This window comes from Sesamum indicum, linkage group LG9, assembly GCF_000512975.1.
Source record: "Sesamum indicum cultivar Zhongzhi No. 13 linkage group LG9, S_indicum_v1.0, whole genome shotgun sequence".
Taxonomy (NCBI): domain Eukaryota; kingdom Viridiplantae; phylum Streptophyta; class Magnoliopsida; order Lamiales; family Pedaliaceae; genus Sesamum; species Sesamum indicum.
Window position 1 is genome coordinate 4,410,795 of NC_026153.1, and position 19,623 is coordinate 4,430,417.

The following is a 19,623-nucleotide window of genomic DNA, read 5'->3' on the forward strand; positions in this document are numbered from 1 at the left end:
ATTATACTACAAAGCATAAACACCACTTTTTACCTAATAAAGTAGAGATAACAGCAAATGAAATACACAACTATTTGTTGAGAACCAGAATTCAGACTTCCATCAATACTGCACAGATGCTCAAATCTAACAAAATAAATAACGATTTATAGCCAAAACCATGTTCTTTAACAATCTGTATTGTTGTAAAGAACAGCATGATGGAAACAAAACTGCGACAGGTATTGCCTCTCTGACAAACCCCCAAATATCACAATTCACCAAGAAAAAAACCTCACAAATCACGACGAGCCCCTTCCGCCGGGTGGTAGACCGAATTTTCCTTTTGGTTCCAAGAAGCAATTAACAACTGATTTATACACATTATACAGCACAGTCTACATTTACTCTCAAAATGCATTCACACTCAGACACCAAACGACCATCCAACATGTTGATGATGCATAAACCATGTGCAAAATGAATGCTGTGACATCTCTCATCTGAAAGAATTGAGGAACAAATATATGATGACATGAGGCACAACGCGAGCGCACACAAGCAGTGACTTGAGATGAACAAGTTGTCCTTTATCAGCCACGAGCACTATGATGACAAAATTGATTGCAGTGCTAGCTGCTGCTGAGGCTGCAAGGATGACCATGTGGACGCAAGAGTCGCTGGAGGCAGCGTCTGTTGAAGTTGCCTCAACAAATTAATCATTCGACTGGCAGTTTGCTCTGTTGCCAGATCCTTGCCTGCACACAGAACCTGCAACAGAATAATATCTCAATACTGATGAAGACACGTGTATTCTCAATTTAAAGATATATTAGCAATAGATATAGACTCTAGCTCGTATTTCTTCTTTCCGAAATTGAATGTTCAGAGAAGCTTCACATTTGAAAAATATGCAAACAACTTAGGAAATTTACAAGTTCACGATATTTCGTATATACACTTGTATACTGGACTAATGTATTGGTGCCCATCTCTTGGTACCCAAATGGCTTTCCAAACTAACCTCAGCAAATACAGAGACAACTTTAGGAAGATACTGATTGTTGGGCCCCAAAAGATCCCTATCAGACCTGAAAGGGAAAGAACATCGTTGATATGTGACAGAAATCAAGATATGAAATGGAAAATTGTAAGCTAGACTAGCGACCAGTCCGCACCTTTCAACCATTGAGCAGAGCTGGTCATGAACAACTTTTGCTTCAATAAGATCACTCTTTATTGGCAAGTAACTCAACCAGGCAGGAACAACCTATAAGCAACATCTGGAATTAAGACTTTGACGAATTGTATGGAAACATGAAAATACCAGCATGAAGTTGTTAAAGTTCCCACTGTTAGGATAATACCAAGAATGAAAAAGATGCTCAGGTATCTTCAACATTTTTTCTTTTATGTGGGGCAACACACAGGTACAGTAGGACAAAAACAAAGCAAAATCAGAGAGAAAATGTGCTGCACCAAATTAAGTTGCCAGACAAAGAAGAAAACAAGCAAAATCATCTATACTGGACAAATAAAGCAACTATGTCCTGGAATTAAAGCATAAAGCAAGAAAGAGTATAGGAGCGGACGGCCAGAGACCACGCACAATACACGAAAATTAACTCAGTTTAAAAGGTGCAATATAAGTACATTCTGAAACCATCTATGTTAGCTTTTAAGAGATTTCTGGATTATGAAATACCAGATGAGAGGATGAGAAGGTCATGCTACCACCAGGCATAGTTGTGTCAGAAACAAATATTTTGATTCACAACAAACTGAATACTGCATCTTGATTTCTGTAGTAAGCAGACCAAACATCAATCTTCGATCTATTTTAGCACACGATGGTTTCAAAACAAATCCAGTCAACATGAGCAAGAGAAAGATCCTATCAGCTATTGTTATCAACACACCCTATAAGCACTATTTGTGCAGAAACCTACTGAGCACAAGGACCTGCACTTTGATTGTTAACTACATATCAAAGATAGAACTGAGACAATGTCTACTTGGGATCTAGCATGATTTGAGGATCTGAGAATCACTTCATATAGAGGAGAGACAAACATTACAAGAAGCACATCATATCATACTCTTAAACCTACTTACCCCAATAAAGAACTTAAGCCTTCAGGTTTGTGGGAGAAGATATTCAAGTATATTAGAAACTTCAAGTTATCAAGATAAGAAGTAGCTCATATCTTTTATTCAAGTGAGCTAATGTTAGCTCACATATAGCAGGTCACGGAATAATCATATTCATCATGCTACCTCCAATAACCAACCTTTGAAATACTTATAGTAGTTATTCTCTGTGAAACAAATACCTGAGCTGAATCAATGCTGTCGCGATGAAATTGGCATATCTTTCCCAGAGCAGAAACAGCATTATCATATGCCATCACATTATCTGGCTGCAACGCATTTGGATGTCTTATAACAACATTGAGCCTTGAGAGAGCCTCTGGACAAATTAAATAGCAAGTTTAGTGTAAAATACTTAGCTGGAAATGTCTATTCTACAACCCGATGTGCAAGAAAATCTTACCTCCAACAAGTGGTTTAAATACAGCACCACCAAATTCTGCACATACACCAAGCCCATACACTGCCGCCTGAGAATAGCAATGAGGCAATTCAGAAAAGCTCACATAGCATTATTGTGAATATAGATTATGATGCAAAATGTTTGCACACCTGGCGGACATCTGGATTTTCGTCGTTGCATGCTTCCAAGAGGAAAGGAAGGTGCGTATCATAATACCTGATTTGCATAAAAGAACTGCATTAGAAGGTTCATTATTTGAACCAAAACCAGAATTTGCAATGGTATGTGGACGTACTTCAAAGCAGCTTCACGGCATTGCTCAGCCACATCATCAAAGATGCAAATAGCGATCCTTCTCTCCTCAGCTGTCTTGTCTTTTCCCTGCAAGAAAAAACAACCTTAGTCATGACGAGGTGAATGATAGCAGATACAGATCAACTTACAATTTTGTTAAAATTCTTTTACAGAATTCCTTCTGCACTTTCCTCTTCAACACAAGAAAGAAAGAAAAAAAGGAAGGGACGAAAAGAAAGGTAACAAATGTCATGGCAACTGAGTAAGTAATACATACCCACATTGGCATCAGGTATGATGACAGTTCATCAAAGAAAGGCAAGAAAGAGGCCTTAAATGTTTTGATCAAGGTTCCCAAGATTTCACCAACCTGAACCACCAAGACCAAGTTACAAATTCTCAGTCTTGAATTTTGACATCATTTAACAACTTGCAAAGAATTCCAAATATAGGCAATCATATCTGAGGATCAAAGAGTAATAAAACACTGACTTGGTCAAACACTTCTTCCTCTTGCTCGTTCTCCTCTTTAAGCAATTCTCCCTCCTCAGCATCAAAATCTTCAGCCTTGGCCCTCTCAGCTCTCTCTCTTTTTCTACTTGAGCTGGCCGTAATGACCTGTTTTATCTCCTCCACTATGCTTCTAACCTGATTCTCATCTAGAAGTGGTCCAGAAATCTGGAGCAGAGATTATAAGTTCACATAAAAAAAAACTCAGTAACGATAAGACAGTACCAATGGCATTTAGATTGAAACTTCTAGAATATGAAATAAATGAGGCAATTAAAATTATCTAATTAGTTTCTAGTTGTCACCCAATTCATAATCAAATTACTTGGAGGGCAATCTACTGTTTCTAGACAATACATAGTTAAGTAAATTTATAAGCAAGAAAGCTCCTAGAAGGGCGGGAAACACAGAAATAGCGCAAAACAAATAACTGCAGTTAGGAGCTCAAAGATAAGCTCCAAAATATACAGCAAAACCTCCTAAAGGTGCAAAACCCTTAATGGCATTTCGGGGAGATGCCAAAATCGTAATCTGTATATTACTTTTATACTGGTAAAAGAAACAAAACAGCATTTTCAAACAAGAATATAAAATCAAGTTAGTACACTTTTGCATTTGTGACTTGTGGCAGCACAAAGGATGAGGGGCCCAAATATTGAACAATTACAAAGATAAAAACAATTGGTTTAACATTTTATGCAAGTCGGAATGAGGAGGTCAACGAAAAATTCTTCATGTATACTGCATGCTCACAATTTCAATGGTATATTATTAATGCAGTTCAAGGTATATTTTAATTTTACAGAAAAACTGACCCACCTGCAGACATTCATTCAGTGCATCCAACATATTTGCACATATCTCTGTATCGGGCTCCTGCAAGACATGAGAACTTATATATCACTACCCACATATTAAGCATCCCCATCATAATTAGTTCGTTTCTCAAACAGAAGTTATTTAATTTACTGTAGCAACCACCTTATGTAAAGCTTCCACTAAAGCAGGAATAATGTAGTCCGACAACTGCTTGACATATGTCTCATTACGGCCCTGAGCAAGCCCTTTCTCAACAGCCAATTTTGCAGACCGCAGTAGCTCCGGCATTGCTAGAAAAAACAGAGAACATTGCTGAACATGTATAACACTGCAGACTAGGAAAACAGTCGAAAATAAAACCTATATTACCTGAAACAGCAGCTTTCCTGACTTCTTCATGGAAATAAAATTTCAAGAGAGGAACCAATGTGGGGGCAACCTACACCAATTACAACGAGTCATGAGAACTTCAAATAGTTATCAACCATCAGGGCACAAGGCATAAGCAATGTATCTTTGCCAACCTGATCGATCCATGGGTAGAAACCTTCCTTCAACTCATCAGCATAGCAGCACAGCATATTGCAGGCAGTGGCCTTTTCTTCAAGGACGCTAGTCTTAATCCCTATCCTTTTATCACCAAGGGTGATGGTCTCCATGCTGCAATATAGTAGAAAATGAATCACGATTTAGTGAAAGAGATGATAATAAACAGGCATTCTTTTGCTTCAGCGTCCCATACTATTAGATAATCCTTGCGGACAAGACAGCAGGAAACAACCCCCCCCCCCTTCGCCATAGCATCAACCACTAAAAGGAAATATGTAATATAGGGCTGAATTCTCCAAGCTATAATCAAGCTAAGTTAACTCCTAACTGGAAGAGACAATACGCCAGAATACAGAAAAGAAAATAATATACTTTCTTCGACAAAAAACTTTTTAAGCGTAAATGAAGATACTAGACAAAATTATCGACACAACTTCTTAGCTCAATGGCTTTTACGGTATATCCTATTCAATTTTTATTTTTATGTGTTTCGGGAAATACAACAATTCTTCGTCAATATACTGCATATCAAATGTATGCTGGTGAAACTAACCAATCACATACAACAGCAAACCACGAACTCTGAGGAAAATGGAACCAGAAAAATTGCCTTCTTACAGTACAATAATCAAACCCTTTCCACCAGTTGAAGAACTCTAACATGTCTTAATCATTATTCCAACCAAGATCCCGCTGAAACATTATTGGAAGTGCAAGCTTAACATAACCAACCATATATCCTTATTAATAACAGTGTGACAGAATGAAACTAATTACTCTGTGCAAGATCAAGGAGACACAAAACGAGTTGCTAGTATAAGTTCATTAACTCACAACATATGTTCTACAAAGACCATCAACAGGGTGATGCGATTTCATCAGACAAGACAAATAACAGATTCAATATATATTTTGGTTGTCTTTACTACCTCACAAGCAACAAAACTGAAAATAAACTTTAAGACAAAAACATGGAAATATAAGGATAAAGGAGACCTTTCATCGTCCGAGTCATCAATTTCATTATCCGAATCAGCAGATGTGATGGTCACATCAGGCTTTAGCTGAGCAGACTGAAGCAAAGGAGGCATGACTACACTCATGTAAGGTAGGAAGTCCTGTCCCAAGCACTTGCAAAGTCTGGCCCATGCCTACAATAGAACAAAAGATATTGGTTAGGTCTTGGAAATGCAATCATACAAGGAGATTCGAGCTCCTCAACCTCCAGGGACTAGGAAATACTTGTAACATGTAACTAGTAGTGGGATCATCGGTCTCCATTGGTGATCCTTGCAACGACATAAGTACTTCCATGACCTGAAGTTGAAAAAACAAAAGAAAGATAGTGAATATATATATATATCATAATGCAGGGTCATTAACCTAAATCGGCTGCCTAACGAAAGATTAATTTCAATAAGATCATGGGTGCAACTGGGTTAGGACTCAGGCTGATAACACTATGTACTATGAGTTTAGAGAAAGTGTAACTAAGTCCAATCCTACAAAAGACAGTAAGAAGAAACATCAGGAGCAAAACGACAGATTCACATGCCAGAAGTCATATTTTACCTGCTTAGCATCTTCCTTGAATTTATCCTTTCCAACTGCCATCCCAACCAAGCTGATGCACTCCATTGCTTTAGCACGAAGCATGCGGTTAGACTTGTCTGTTGCGTTCACCAAGATAGCTTTCAAGTAAGGCATGACTGCATCATAGTATTTCTGGAAGTGTTCCTGTCACAACATCCGCTGATTCAGCACATATGCAAAGCAACAATATTATAACTGAAAAAACCTTTATGACTTTTGTGTACCTGAGATGAATCAGCAACTGAAGCTAAAGCAGTTAAGGCACCCTCCTGCACCATTTGTTTGGAATTCTGCAATTTATACAACACAAACAGCTTAAAAAATATTTCATCTGCTCTAAGATAGTCAATGCCCATCTTGTAGCATATGTATGCTCTCAACTATTTGCACCTGCAGCAGTAGAAGCAGCTTATGCACTATCCCATCTAAGTAAGGTGTCAAAATTTCCGGAGTGCAGTTTTCACTGAAGTTGAGCACAGCTGAGGCTGCATGGGCCTACAATAATGCAAATAACAAAGTATGAATAAAAGAACTATAACTATGAAAACTGGCACATATGGAACATTAGAACCTTAAGTTTGATTAAGACAAGAACACAATCATAGAGAAATAAAAACCTTAACAATGTCAGCAAGAAATGAAGAATCGATACAGCAATAAGTTAAGGCAGCTATAAGTCACAGTGCACTTTTAGAAAATAAAACTAAATAAACAATTACCAATTTTCCCAGCCCTATCACTGTTTTTGTTTTGCTCTATCAATATTTGACCTAAAGCAATACCGTCAATTGATCTGCATTGGTTTCCGCCAACCAAAGCAAACAACGGTATCTGAATGGCAATCAAGTCAAGTCAAAAACACCAAAAAGATCAGGCAAAACCTCCTGACGTGCAATGTTGTCTGGAATATTTTCTATAAATAACTATCAGCCTCCAATCAAAACCCATTTCTTGAGTTGGTGTAGACTGGTCAGCCGCTCTCTTTTCCGTTTAAATTCAAATTGATGGTCAGGTAAGCTCTTTCTGTGGGACTCTCCTTTCCCATCCAGAAAGAGAAATGTGCATCATCAATGCTCCAATTTAAGTATAATACTGGTCGAAAAGTTAACTAAGTTACAAACTTTATGCACCTTCACCCAAACATGCAAGAAGTAAATCAGAACCATGAACTCCACCTTGTGATTAAGGAGTTAGGAATTCTTGTAAGAGAATTAGTAATATTTATAAAATCAATTATAGCAAAATCCACATGATCTGGATAGAAGAAAAACGGTGGACCAGATCTGATGACCAAACAGAAGAAAATGCAAAAGCATCACATAAGTCAACTGTGAAGCATAACATACATATTTGATGACTAAGGACAGTAAGCTTTTTCCAAAAGAAACAATGGGAGGCCAAACATTAACATACAGTAGGCCTCTAGACACTTCACCTTATAATCCCATCAATGCTATGAAATTATAGCCACAAGATGGTTGCTCACAATCTCCAGATGAGAGTTACTACACGTGAGAATAAGGTTCCAAGAGTGAAGAAACAAGAAAATAGCTGTTCTATCAAAGAAATTCATGTCATTAAGAATCTCTCATATCCTTCCACACTTTAGATGCAAATTAACCAAGCTTGTTTTCAATCAGCTCATATTCTTCTTCAGAAGAATAGTTTATTTTTGTCAACTTCAATTTTTCTTCCGACATGAAGTTAATAAAAAAATGCTTTAATTTATCAATGTTCCTGAACTTTAGAGGAAAAATTAGAAAACAACATATATGGCACACTGCAGACAAACAATAAATCAAAATTTTCTACTGGCCAGTATGCAGGCAGATATGTGATGAATCAAATTAATATGTTGGCTGCACGAACCAAGCCTAGTGACTAGTTCTTGAAGATCAAGTTTAGAATATGGTTGTAATAAGATTTAGATACCAACTTTTAATGAGAATCCTCTGACAAACCACAGTACATTCCTTGCATTCCTTCAATTACTAATGACTAAATACACTGAAGCGGACTATACGAGCAGAAATAAGCCAAAGGCCTCTCTATCCAGCATAATGACCGACAACAACTATATGGGAAAGAAAGTAAAAGTAATCCTCAAACTGACTCGTTCAACACTCAGAGAAGAAAGCAGAATCCTTCTTTTCCTTTATAACCGAATCAGATCATTAAAAGACAGAAACAAAAACCCGACTGAAGAATGGTTGACATATTTTGCATTAGCTCTGTACCAAAATTCAACAAGCTCATATGTAAGGATGTGGAAGACCATTATGCTAGTTACAGAAGTATATAACAGAAGGGCAGAAAAGTTGATAACCCAATGGAACTCACAAACCTGAACACGAGGATTTTGGAAATCATCCATTGCTGCCGCTAGTGCCGGCAGCACACGTTGATGGAACTGAACTTGCAAATCTGGGCCCAAATCAGTTGACAGCTGACCAATTGCATTAATAGCTGCCCATCTTACACGAGGATGAGGATGTTGAAAGGAATTCAAGACCATGTTCACCACTTGCTCTAAATTCTTAATCATCACCTATAGTAGTAATTACGTTAGAAAATATGTCAAATAACAAAGGACAATAGACCAGCAAACCCAATGTCTTTGTTAAACCATGAAATCAACCAAATATCAACAACTTTTCCTAAACAAGTTCGCTAATTCAGCAATTTATCCTCAGTAAAGCTATTCAAGAAATAACATTGAGCCACGATGCAAATAAAAGTACTAAACAAGTCAGCAAACATGCCGCATAAAAGGATACTAGAATAAAATATCGCCATACAGTTATCAGGTATAATTCGTGATAACAGGAAACAATTTAAGTAAAAAGAAAGATATTAGGAATAAAATTAAGCCAATATCAAAATAAATCTGCACCATATTTCCATTTTTGGACAAGTGATAGTGTCTTGTACATGTTTAAATAATTAGGCAAACTAAGCAAACAACATTTGGATTCTCCAAAAGCAACTACACATAAACTTAACGAATTGCCTAATGATAATAATCATCTACATTGAACTCTTAAGATAACAGCACTGTTTTAAAAAGTCTGATTACTTTAGCATGTGAAAAAGAACTAAGACACATGAGACAGTATTTGCATGAGACATGGAAATAAGTAGGCAATAAGTTATCAATATTCGTGCAAAATTATATTCATCAGTCAATGACAAACCTAAAATAATTATACCTTCGAACAACCCTCCGCAATTTGCGCAAGGGCAATGAGCGCCGCATGATGCTTCTGCCACTCAGGAGCAGACAGATAAGCTTGAAACTGCTCAGATGCCACGGGAACAATAGTGTTCCCACCAAGGGAGATTGCCAGCCTATCCAAACACTCCTGGCCAACACTATAATTACTTGTCTCGCCCGCATCTTCATCCTTGGTCTCTGCACTGTGCCACGCTGGATCATCCTCAACATCCAAAAGCATCTTCATTAAAATAGCAAAGAGCCTGCTAATAAATTGTGGCAGCTTGCGCATCATCCCAGGTGCTCTCTCCCGTGCTTCAGCCAGAGTAATCACAAATTCAATAGCCAAATGCCGTGTGCCTTCCTCCAAACTGTCGGCCTCGGCTATCTGCAACATGGACCCCACAACATCAACAATCTGCCTGCGCAAAAACCTGGGCTCGGTCCCAGCCAACTCTATCAACAACTCCAAAGCCTCCTGGGCAGTCGCCTCCTGCCCCGAGTTCAGCGCCTCGGTCAACGTCCTCATCATGGCCGGCAACAAATCCTGGAACCTATCCCGATCATTCGAACTCGACAAGCATTGGATAAAATTAATAACCGCGCTCAAAGCGGCAATCTTCACATCCGGATTGGGAGAACTATTCAGCACATTCAAGAACACGGTATGCAAATCGGTAATATACGGAATCAAAGTCTCTCCAATGAATTGAGCCAATTGAGAGAACATCAAGAAAGCCGATTCCTGCAATTTCGGGGAACTGGAAGTTACACATTGGAACATGAAGGGCAAAATCTCCGGCCACTGATTATCGGGGAGGAGCGAGGAGGCGAGCTCCGAAACGGTATCGCAGAGCTTCTTAATAATGGATTTGGATTCCTCGTTCTGGATAGCAGATAGTAGGATGTTTTTGACGGCGGATCGAGTAGACTCGGTGAGTTGCGGCCAGATGAAGGAATCATCCCGAGTCAGCTGCTTCCGCAGGAGGATAGTAGCCATGGCGCGCGCCTCGAGGTGGACGGAAGAGGAGAGTAGGTGGGCGAGTTTCAGCGCGAGCGAGTTGGGATCGTTCTGCTTGAGCAAATTGAAGATCGCTTCCGCCTGGGAGCGCTGCTCGTTGGCGGAGGACATCAAATGGGAGATCAGGGTCTCGAAGGGCGCCGGGTCCTGCCCCAGAATCGCCGCCAGTTGGGCTTGCTGAAGCTGAGTTGACTCGGCATCCATTGCACTGAGTCACCGCGATTCTGGACTAGGGTTTTTGATTTTGTGTTCTGGGGTGGCGCTCACCTTTATGATATCCCCTCTCTCTCTCTCTCTCTCTCTCACACACACACACAGAAACACACGCACTGGAGGTGTGTATAATCTATGCTTATATATAGCGATACATAGGTATAGTATATTTGTGTATGTATTTATTGTAAATGAGTAAGGGAATGTACAAGTACTTGAAGCGCGTCGTACAATATCTGGAAGCGGCAAAAGAGGAGGGAAAAAATATATTGGGAGAGGGGCTTATGATGATAATGGTGGGGCTAATTAGGGCATTTCCGATTAGCTGTGATTTGGGTGGCAACTAAATTATAATACTTTCTATTTATTTTTTTATTTTTATTCAAAAACCATTTTCTATTATTAATTATTAAATCGCTACGAAAAAAGTGTGAAAGAAAAATCAGTCAAACTTATATATTTTTTCTTTATTTAATAAACTAATTATTTATTTTAGTTTTTTGCAACTATACTTTAAACCTAACACAATAACCTAATTTCTCATTTTATTGATTTATTATAGTATTTAATGTGAGTGTGAGTGCTTCAACAATATCACCATATGTACTGTATGATTTTTCTTTTATGAAACAAAGTATAGTTTTATTTCTTTTTATAGAAGCGATAATTACATTATTATTATATCAATATTTTTATAAACTGAACAAACGAGCAATACATTAATCGATTTGATTAAAATAAAATGTGACAAATAAATTACAATAAACCCACATAGAGTAAAAAAACTACCAGTAGGTATCGTCAGCTTCGAATAAACGATCTGAAATTTATTAACATGACATTAGTTATTAAATAAAAGATTCCAACTTAAAAAATATGACTAAATATGTCATAACTAGTTATGGCTTATGCAGTAAGTATTTTATTTTTAATGTTCTTTTTTACATCAAAATAAGTAGAACACACGATGTGTTTAAAACGTGCAAAAATGATTTATCGCCGTAAGTAAAATCGTTAGACTTGCGCTAATTTAGTTTCTATGACAATTGAAAATATTCGTTGAATTTTTTTTTTTTTTTGGTATTTTTATCCCCTAAACACACACACACACACATATATATATATATATATATTCGTTTGTTATGTGTATTTGTACCCGGAAAAACAAAAAAAAAATGTTATATTTGAAAAATCAAGACAATTGCACCAAAAAATAATATAGCATATTTTCCCTTTAGGTTTAATTATAAGCTTATTTTAATTTATTATTTATGATTTGTTACTTAATTTAAAATTTTGCCAAAATGAGTCACAAATTAAAACTAGTAAATTTAGAATAAATTAAAAAATATTCATAAAGTCCCAATAAATTTGTATAACAGTCATCAAAACTACATCAATGCCACATTAGCATCAATCTAATAATTTTATTAACGGCGTTAAATCAATTGGAGGTTTTTTAGTATATTTCGAACATTAAAAAAGTGTTTGCGACGTTAGGTATACTTTAAGGATGGTAAATCGAAACTAACCCTAATTACTATCTAATTTTTTACTGTAAATAATGATTCTCATCCCATTTTCAAAAAATGAATTACACTAAATTGTTATGCTGCAAAAATAATGTCCAATGATAATAATATCTGAGGATAATTATATTTTCTTCCTTTGAGGTTTAATATAGTTATATTTAGATTTTATATAGTTTGGAAAATTACATTTTGTATCATTGATGTTTGTTTCAATCTAACAAATAAGTCCCTTTATTAGTCAAAATCACTGAATTTGTTGATATTAACAAAATAAAAAATAAATAAAAATTAATATCTACTCTCAATTAACTTATTACTGACTTATTGCAGGTCAATTAGTTTTTTTCAACTAAACTACCGTTATAATTGAGAAGACATATCTCCTTACATGCATTAATGCGTGAAGACGTATGAGGTTAATTTTGATTATAAAAAAAATTAACCGACCGGCAATAAATCAGTAATAGGTCAATTGGTGATAAATATAGATTTTTTTCTATTTCTTAGTGACTAACGAGGGACTTATTCGTTAGACGGAATCAAATTGGAGTCACAATTTCAAATTGCGACTTGGGCTTTTCATTTTAAAAAAAAAAATATTTAATTAAAAAATCGCGACTCGTTATATTATTATTAATATATTTAAAAAAGTTTATATTAATATATATATTTTTTGTAATAAAAAAATTAATAACTCCACTATTGTAACTCACGTTGTATCTTGTATTGCATTCTGCATATTTACGCCATGTGTACAAATATTACATCACTTATTTTATACAAAGAAAGATTTATATACGTGCGTATATATGTGAAATGGAATAAAAAAAAATTATAACAATTTGGAATAGAAAATCCAATATGACCATATTTACTTCAGATGATTGGATTGAATTATCTGTATCGTTTAGCCCAATCCCACATTCACCGAACTCGGCTCATAAATGATGGGGGTAAATTGCATTTTTTGTTCCATATGTTAAATTTTTTTTCAATTTAAAGGGTGTTTCGGTAATAAGTTCACATATCTTATAAGACGTTTTAGAAGCTTATGAGATGTTGGATTTTATTTTAAAAATAAGCTTTTAAAGTGTTTGGATAACATAAGATGTTAGGGTGTTTGGCATAATAAGGTCTTTTATTGGTAAAATAACTAAAATAGGCATGAGACTACTGGAATAAGATAAGTTGTTACTTCTTGACACATTTTGTTTTAAATTTTTTTAAACGCTTTTATAAATAGTACACATTAGTTTCATTCAAAATAAAAATTTAATAGATAATTTTTTTACAATAAAAAAAATGATGAATTATTACTTAAACTTTTGAATAAAAATAATATATACGTAGATTCATACTAGTCGAATATTAATTTAAATATATAGTTTATATTTTCTTTGTTAATACAATGATTATTTCTAATTATATAATTTATAATGTTCTGAATTTATTTTTTTGATAAATATAATATCAATACCAATCTTATTTTAATGTGACTATAATAATTTATTTTAAATAATTGAGTATTTTTTCTTTTTTAAATGTTAGAAAATTTAAATAGTAAAAAAAATAAATCCTAGAGAGAAAAAGAGTGTATATGTTTGTGTTTGTGTGAGAGAGAGAGAGCGAGGAGATGTGTGAGTGCATGAATAGCGATATTTTTTGTCTGATGACCTATTAATTTTATGTAGCTTATAAAATTTTTAAAAAAAGGTTAGAAAATTTAACTTTTTTTTAAAGAGTTTATAAGATTCAAATATTTTATTTTGAGATCTTATAAGCCTTTTTAAAAAAAAAATTAGCCAAACACTTAACATCTTATAAGATGTTTTCCGTAGCTTATAAACTTAGTTAAACACCTTCTTAGTCCCATTTGCTATAATTTTTTATATTGCATCCCGTAAATTAAAATTTTTTCTCAATTTTAGTCTTATATGCATTTCTCGTCAAATAATTAATGAAAAAAGTATGAAAATGCATGTGAAACTACTAACGACTCCATTAATTATCGAACCAAAAATATATGTGAGAACTAAAATTAAGAAAATTTTAAACTTATGGAATGCAATTCGAAAATTTATAACGAATGAGATTAAGTTGAAAAAGAGCTTTACCACACAAGACCAAAAATGCAGTTTCCCCTAAAAGAGGTGTAAGTTTCCAAGAAGAGATAGTATGTAACACAATGCATAAGATATAGTAACACAGTTACAGTTGTGAACAAGTTTCCATATTGGATGCCAATACAGACTACTGTAAATAGGCCAAGAGGTGACATGAGAATCAACATCAACATACAAAAGAATAGGGAATTCAAAAGAAATTCCATATTGATCGATTTAGCATGTGTTGATCCCATCCTTGCAATCGCTCGTCAAGTTATAGAACGTTTCGATCCGTTTCTTCGACCTATAGAGGACCTCCGTGTCCACCGCCACTCTCATATAACCATCAAACTCAACGGAACGGCCTCCGTTGAGAAGGCTCGTCTCGTTGTACCATTCACTTGTGTTACCCCACAAGTACTTGTAGTCGTCGAGCAAATGGACTTTGTAGTGAGATCTGAGCTTATCAAAGTAATTGTAGAAGGGCTCGTTTGTGGCAATGTACAAGTTCCTCCATGGTGCTATCGTTCCTTGAAGCTTAGCGACAATGGCTTCTGGAGACGTGTCGGCATCCAAATGCGGCCACAGCTGCTTGTTCAGTGCTTTCGTGCCCCGGACAACGTGGATGGCGTCGAAATCCCAGTCCATGCTCCCACTAATCTCTGATACGATATTCATTAATCTCTTTGACTTCCAAACTGCTGTCCATGGCCTCTCAATATATTTAGCAGCCGGACCTTCACAGACCCTATACCAATAGTTTTCCGGCTCAGGAGCATCGAATTGTCGCCATATAATTGTGCTTTTATCTTTCCTTAGCTGCATCGGCGTCACCTTATAGCTTGCTACCTTTCTAACTGGAATTTTCGCCTTATGAGTCTTATCCCATTTTTTCCAATCTCTGATAAACTCACCTTCCTCCACGATTGAAGAAGCCTCTTTCAAATGCTCAAAATCAAAATAGAACCTAAAATCTTTTCCTTCCTCGTCCTTATTGCTCTTCGTGTAAGTAGACGCCATACAGATGCTCAAATCCATTACAAATGTCCGGTTCAAATACCGGGCCTCACCAAGAGCACACAAGAAGCTCCAAAGGTAGTGGTTCATCCCTTTGCAATAATCACCTCCTCTCGAGTAGTACAAGTACTTCCCCTTCCTAAAAGCCGAGTCCGACCCCAACACTGGGATCGTATCATTGATCTCATCATCTCGAACGGGAGGAGCGACTTTTGCTCTCGGACCATTTCCAGTGGCATTGACTCTGTTCCTTGGACGACGAGCATTTAAACCCGAGTGCCAACGCCCCGGACGGACCACCTTGTAACTACAATCATCCTTGAACCCCATCTTAAACCGACGGAAATCCCTATACCTCCGCCAAGACTTCTCTTTCTTGTTCCTAAACCTCCAGGACACATCACACTCATCCGGCTTTGATCCATTAACCGGGGCTTGATAATCCAAGAACGCAATCGCCTTAAACGTCCTCAGATTAAACCTCTGGATCGCGATTAAAACTCTAGGATCCGAACAATTCACCACAGACGAATCCCCACAACCTGACTTCAATGTCACATTTTTCATGATCTCCTCCTCTGACTTCTCTATCGTAGATTCGGTAATAGGTGCCACTGATCCCACTGGACTTGCCGCCGGTGTAATACCAATATCCTCACCGGTTTTCAGGACCGATGTATCGGTCTGAAACGTGGCATTCTCGACCTCCATGAAAACCTTAGTTAGAGCTCTAGCAGACTCCCAGGGATCAGGGGGTTGATATGTAATAGCAATGACTGTAAATAGTAAGACTGAGGACACAAACACTGAGAAACACACATTGCTTATTAGCTTTATTACGTTTTGCCCAATGGGATCTGTTGGATTCAATTCTTTCATTGAACCAAAGCCCTGAATTTCCCAACACACTCAAATTTCACTCATAAAACTACTAAAATCCGCAGTTAACCTTCAAATCAAGAAGCAAAACAAGTCATGCTCTGAAATTGAAACTGAAGCAGCAGAATTCAGCAGATGTGAAAGCAAAGCACTCACCAATGGTATGAAAACGACCCCTCTTTGCCCAGAGACTAAGTTAACAAGAAAAGTGTGGATCTTGGCCTCTTGGGCTTGAGGAGAGAGAATGGAACAGAACTGCAGATGAGGAGAAAGAAAGATAGGTTTAGGGTTTAATTACCAGTGATCTGAGAGAGACCCACAATTCTTTAGACATCAATGTCGCTAAAGATTGGATCTTGAGGTGAAACTCAGTGAACTGCAGTGCCAACTCTGAAGAGAGGAAGGGGAGAAAATTAGAGAGTTAAGATTGAGTAGAAAGGCCTTTATTGCAAGAATTGGAATGTTATTAATTTGACTTAAAGAAACAGCAATCCAGACATCAAAAGATAAGAAATTTGAGAAAGATTTTTGTTAATTTTTATTACAAACAAAGAATTGTCTTCAGTTTGAAGCTAAACTTGTTAAATCTCTGAGGGTCCAGCTACTAGCACTCACCATTGTCAGCATATATATATATATATATATATATATATATATCTTTACTTCACTAAATAAATTAAATAATAAACATTATTAATGATATTTTATTTATACTTATACAAAGTAATTTACATCCACTGCATATAATAATTATTTTTTTTATGAATCACATTACATTAATATGATTGAAATTTGATAGATGATATACATGCTTCACACCATTTCATATTTCCTGTCTAAATTCTAATGGTTCAAACATGTTCCAATTGATAGATCATATGCAGCTGATATTTAATATATCCAATGATTATATAATTGTCTACACTTATTTTTCTAAAATAAGAAATATATACTCATTGCCACAAAAATATTGGGTGTGTGCCCAATGCCAATGCATCACTTGGGCTTATGTATTAGGGATCCTACTTACCTCTCATTTAGTTGTAACACCACAAATTAAAATTGAGAATAATATTTAAAAATAATCGCAATTAATAATTTGGATCTCATTTTGTGTTATTCGGACTGTAATAAATATTTTAGCATATATTTTGTGAGATATACTATCAATCATTGTGGTCTAATCATTACAGTTGAGTTTTATTACACCTATAATACAAGTTCACATTTTTACTAAAATGTTTGCTGGAGGTGAGTATAGTACAATTACAAAGATTTTATTTTGATTCTTGGTACCAGTTAGCTATAAGGGTCTTAGCCAGTGATGCGAGTCGATATTCAACAGCACCACAATGGTCGGAGGACTTTGATAAAAATTCTAAGATTATCGGACGGCTAATATTGATAATAGAGGTTAGCACTTTGATACTTAAATCAATAACTATTTTACTTAAGAAATAAATGAAAAACTTGAATCAAAGTGAGAATAATGGTTGTAAATAGTGTGAACATAATAGAATTCATATGGAGTGCAAAAAGTATGCTAAAATTAGTTTAAAAAATCGAGAGAGAATAAGAGTATGATTGTGATACCTTATGTTGCCAAAAGAACTGCACAATACATCAATTTATAAGCACTTATAGAGCAAGAAAAGAAGGCAGTTGGGATGAATCCACTGCCATCGGATGGTTGCACGTATAACAGAAAAAGAATCTTAAAATTTGAATTTATCTAGACGAAAATATGACAATTTGATCAAGCCTTTGCCTAGTCTACCCTCATATTTAGGAATGCACTTACATACTAAAAAATTAATTCGAGCCGAATCTTTTAGAGTTAGTTGGAGATAATTTAGTATGACATGTTATAAAGTGTTGACAACCTGTGTAACGTGTCGTCTGTATTGTATGCTGACTTGGTTTATTGAATTGGATTAGTTTCTCGAACCTGCAAGGTTAGAAAAAAGAAATAGTTTATAAGCTTTATATCATGCTATTGGCCCAATAGGGCTACTCAAAGAGGCCCACTTTCTTATTATTCGGACTTTGAAACCAACAAGGTCCAGTCGTATTTTTATTTTTCTATTTTTCTTTTCATCTTATATTTTTAAACAAAAGTAAAGGTTTGGAGTTATAATATAATGTAGTATAAACTTTTGGGTGAGAAGAAAATTTGTCTATATCCCAAAATTGGATTTCTTGTCTCTCCATCCCAAACATGAGATCCCACTTACCCAAAAAAATATGCACCCCCTCCAAGAATAGATCAATGATTGACAAATTATATAACAACAAATCATGCTAAAATCAGATCCCTTTGGAAATTAAGGCATAGTAGTGATATTATTGCAGATTCTATGTTTCTGGTTTGAAACATGTCTGTGTACTTGTAACTGTCCTTACTTTTGGATCTGCATGACATGACATTACAACCTGGTACACTGCAGCTATTAATTTTCTTGAAATTAATACACTGCTTTTCTTTCTGTGTTCTCTTGCCCTTATACATCACTTAACAAACTGAATAAGAATAACTTTGATTAGATTTCATTTGTCTGTACTTTCTGCATTTCTTGGGTTGGGATTTCCATAGCATCACACCTCACTGTAAAATTCTCCAAATCATGCATTATTTAATGAATGAATTATATATATATGTGTATACATTTTGAAGATATGTAATTGTTTTTCTCTAGTTATATATGTAATGTATATGATTACTCGCTCCTAAAACTCGTACCTCATGCTGAAGACATTCGTCAAACTCCACGCTCTTACAACATGGATCGTGTAAAAGGATGTGGTTGAATCAAACCTTTGAAAAGATTTGTTTTCAAACTAGTTAATGTCTCAATCAAGACTTGTCCAAATTGCTTATGGTGATGTACAAGACCAAGCCAATTTAAATAAGAACCACAATCCAACAGCTTCTCAATGAAGGAACTGACCCTGAATCTTGGATGTTGGTTCGAGAGGGTTGAACAAGTCATATTCAACACTGGAAACGCGAAAAAACGATGCAGACTTAACTCAGTCAGGTTATATGTACAACTGTCTGTTGGGAAATTGCAGAACAGATTGTGGAGTGTATGGTGAAACAAGAAGAAAAATCAGACATGGAAGGGTGCAGAGGTTTTTCATTGTCCGGATAATGTTCCAACATACATCAATGTGAAATTACCAAATTACCCCTCACTGTAAAGTGTTTGTTTGAAGTGTACATTAGTCAGACTCCACACTCAGAGCAATGTCAAGACACCGCCGTCTGGACTGACCATCTTAAATGAAGGCAACAATTGTCAGCAGTCAGTCAGTCACAATGTAGCTAATCAGAAGAGCAGCAG

The 19,623-nt window shown here is 35.9% G+C and overlaps 2 protein-coding genes across 2 annotated transcripts; both read right to left on the bottom strand.

Moving 5' to 3' along the window:
• On the bottom strand, positions 49–10,737 carry LOC105170596 (importin-5). Its single transcript, XM_011091425.2, has 20 exons — positions 9,508–10,737; positions 8,643–8,846; positions 6,689–6,793; positions 6,523–6,588; positions 6,278–6,442; positions 5,948–6,022; positions 5,702–5,856; positions 4,681–4,816; positions 4,526–4,595; positions 4,319–4,446; positions 4,157–4,213; positions 3,320–3,505; positions 3,105–3,197; positions 2,829–2,914; positions 2,683–2,749; positions 2,534–2,600; positions 2,313–2,449; positions 1,158–1,249; positions 1,004–1,070; positions 49–750 (listed from the first exon to the last, which is right to left on the bottom strand). Exons 1-20 carry the CDS (start codon positions 10,735–10,737, stop codon positions 586–588), a joined length of 3,351 nt encoding a protein of 1,116 aa, XP_011089727.1. The 3' UTR covers positions 49–585.
• LOC105170597 lies at positions 14,436–16,806 on the bottom strand. The gene has a single exon (XM_011091426.2). It carries the CDS (start codon positions 16,277–16,279, stop codon positions 14,618–14,620), a length of 1,662 nt encoding a protein of 553 aa, XP_011089728.1. The 5' UTR covers positions 16,280–16,806; the 3' UTR covers positions 14,436–14,617.

Bases quoted from the DNA above. Each gene is read 5' to 3' on its own strand.
- LOC105170597 (XM_011091426.2), bottom strand. From the start codon at position 16,279: ATGAAAGAATTGAATCCAACAGATCCCATTGGGCAAAACGTAATAAAG.
- LOC105170596 (XM_011091425.2), bottom strand. From the start codon at position 10,737: ATGGATGCCGAGTCAACTCAGCTTCAGCAAGCCCAACTGGCGGCGATT. The intron at 6,443-6,522 runs GTACACAAAAGT...ATGTTGTGACAG, and splicing joins CAGTTGCTGATTCATCTCAG to GAACACTTCCAGAAATACTA. The intron at 6,023-6,277 runs GTAAAATATGAC...TTTCAACTTCAG, and splicing joins TCAAGGAAGATGCTAAGCAG to GTCATGGAAGTACTTATGTC.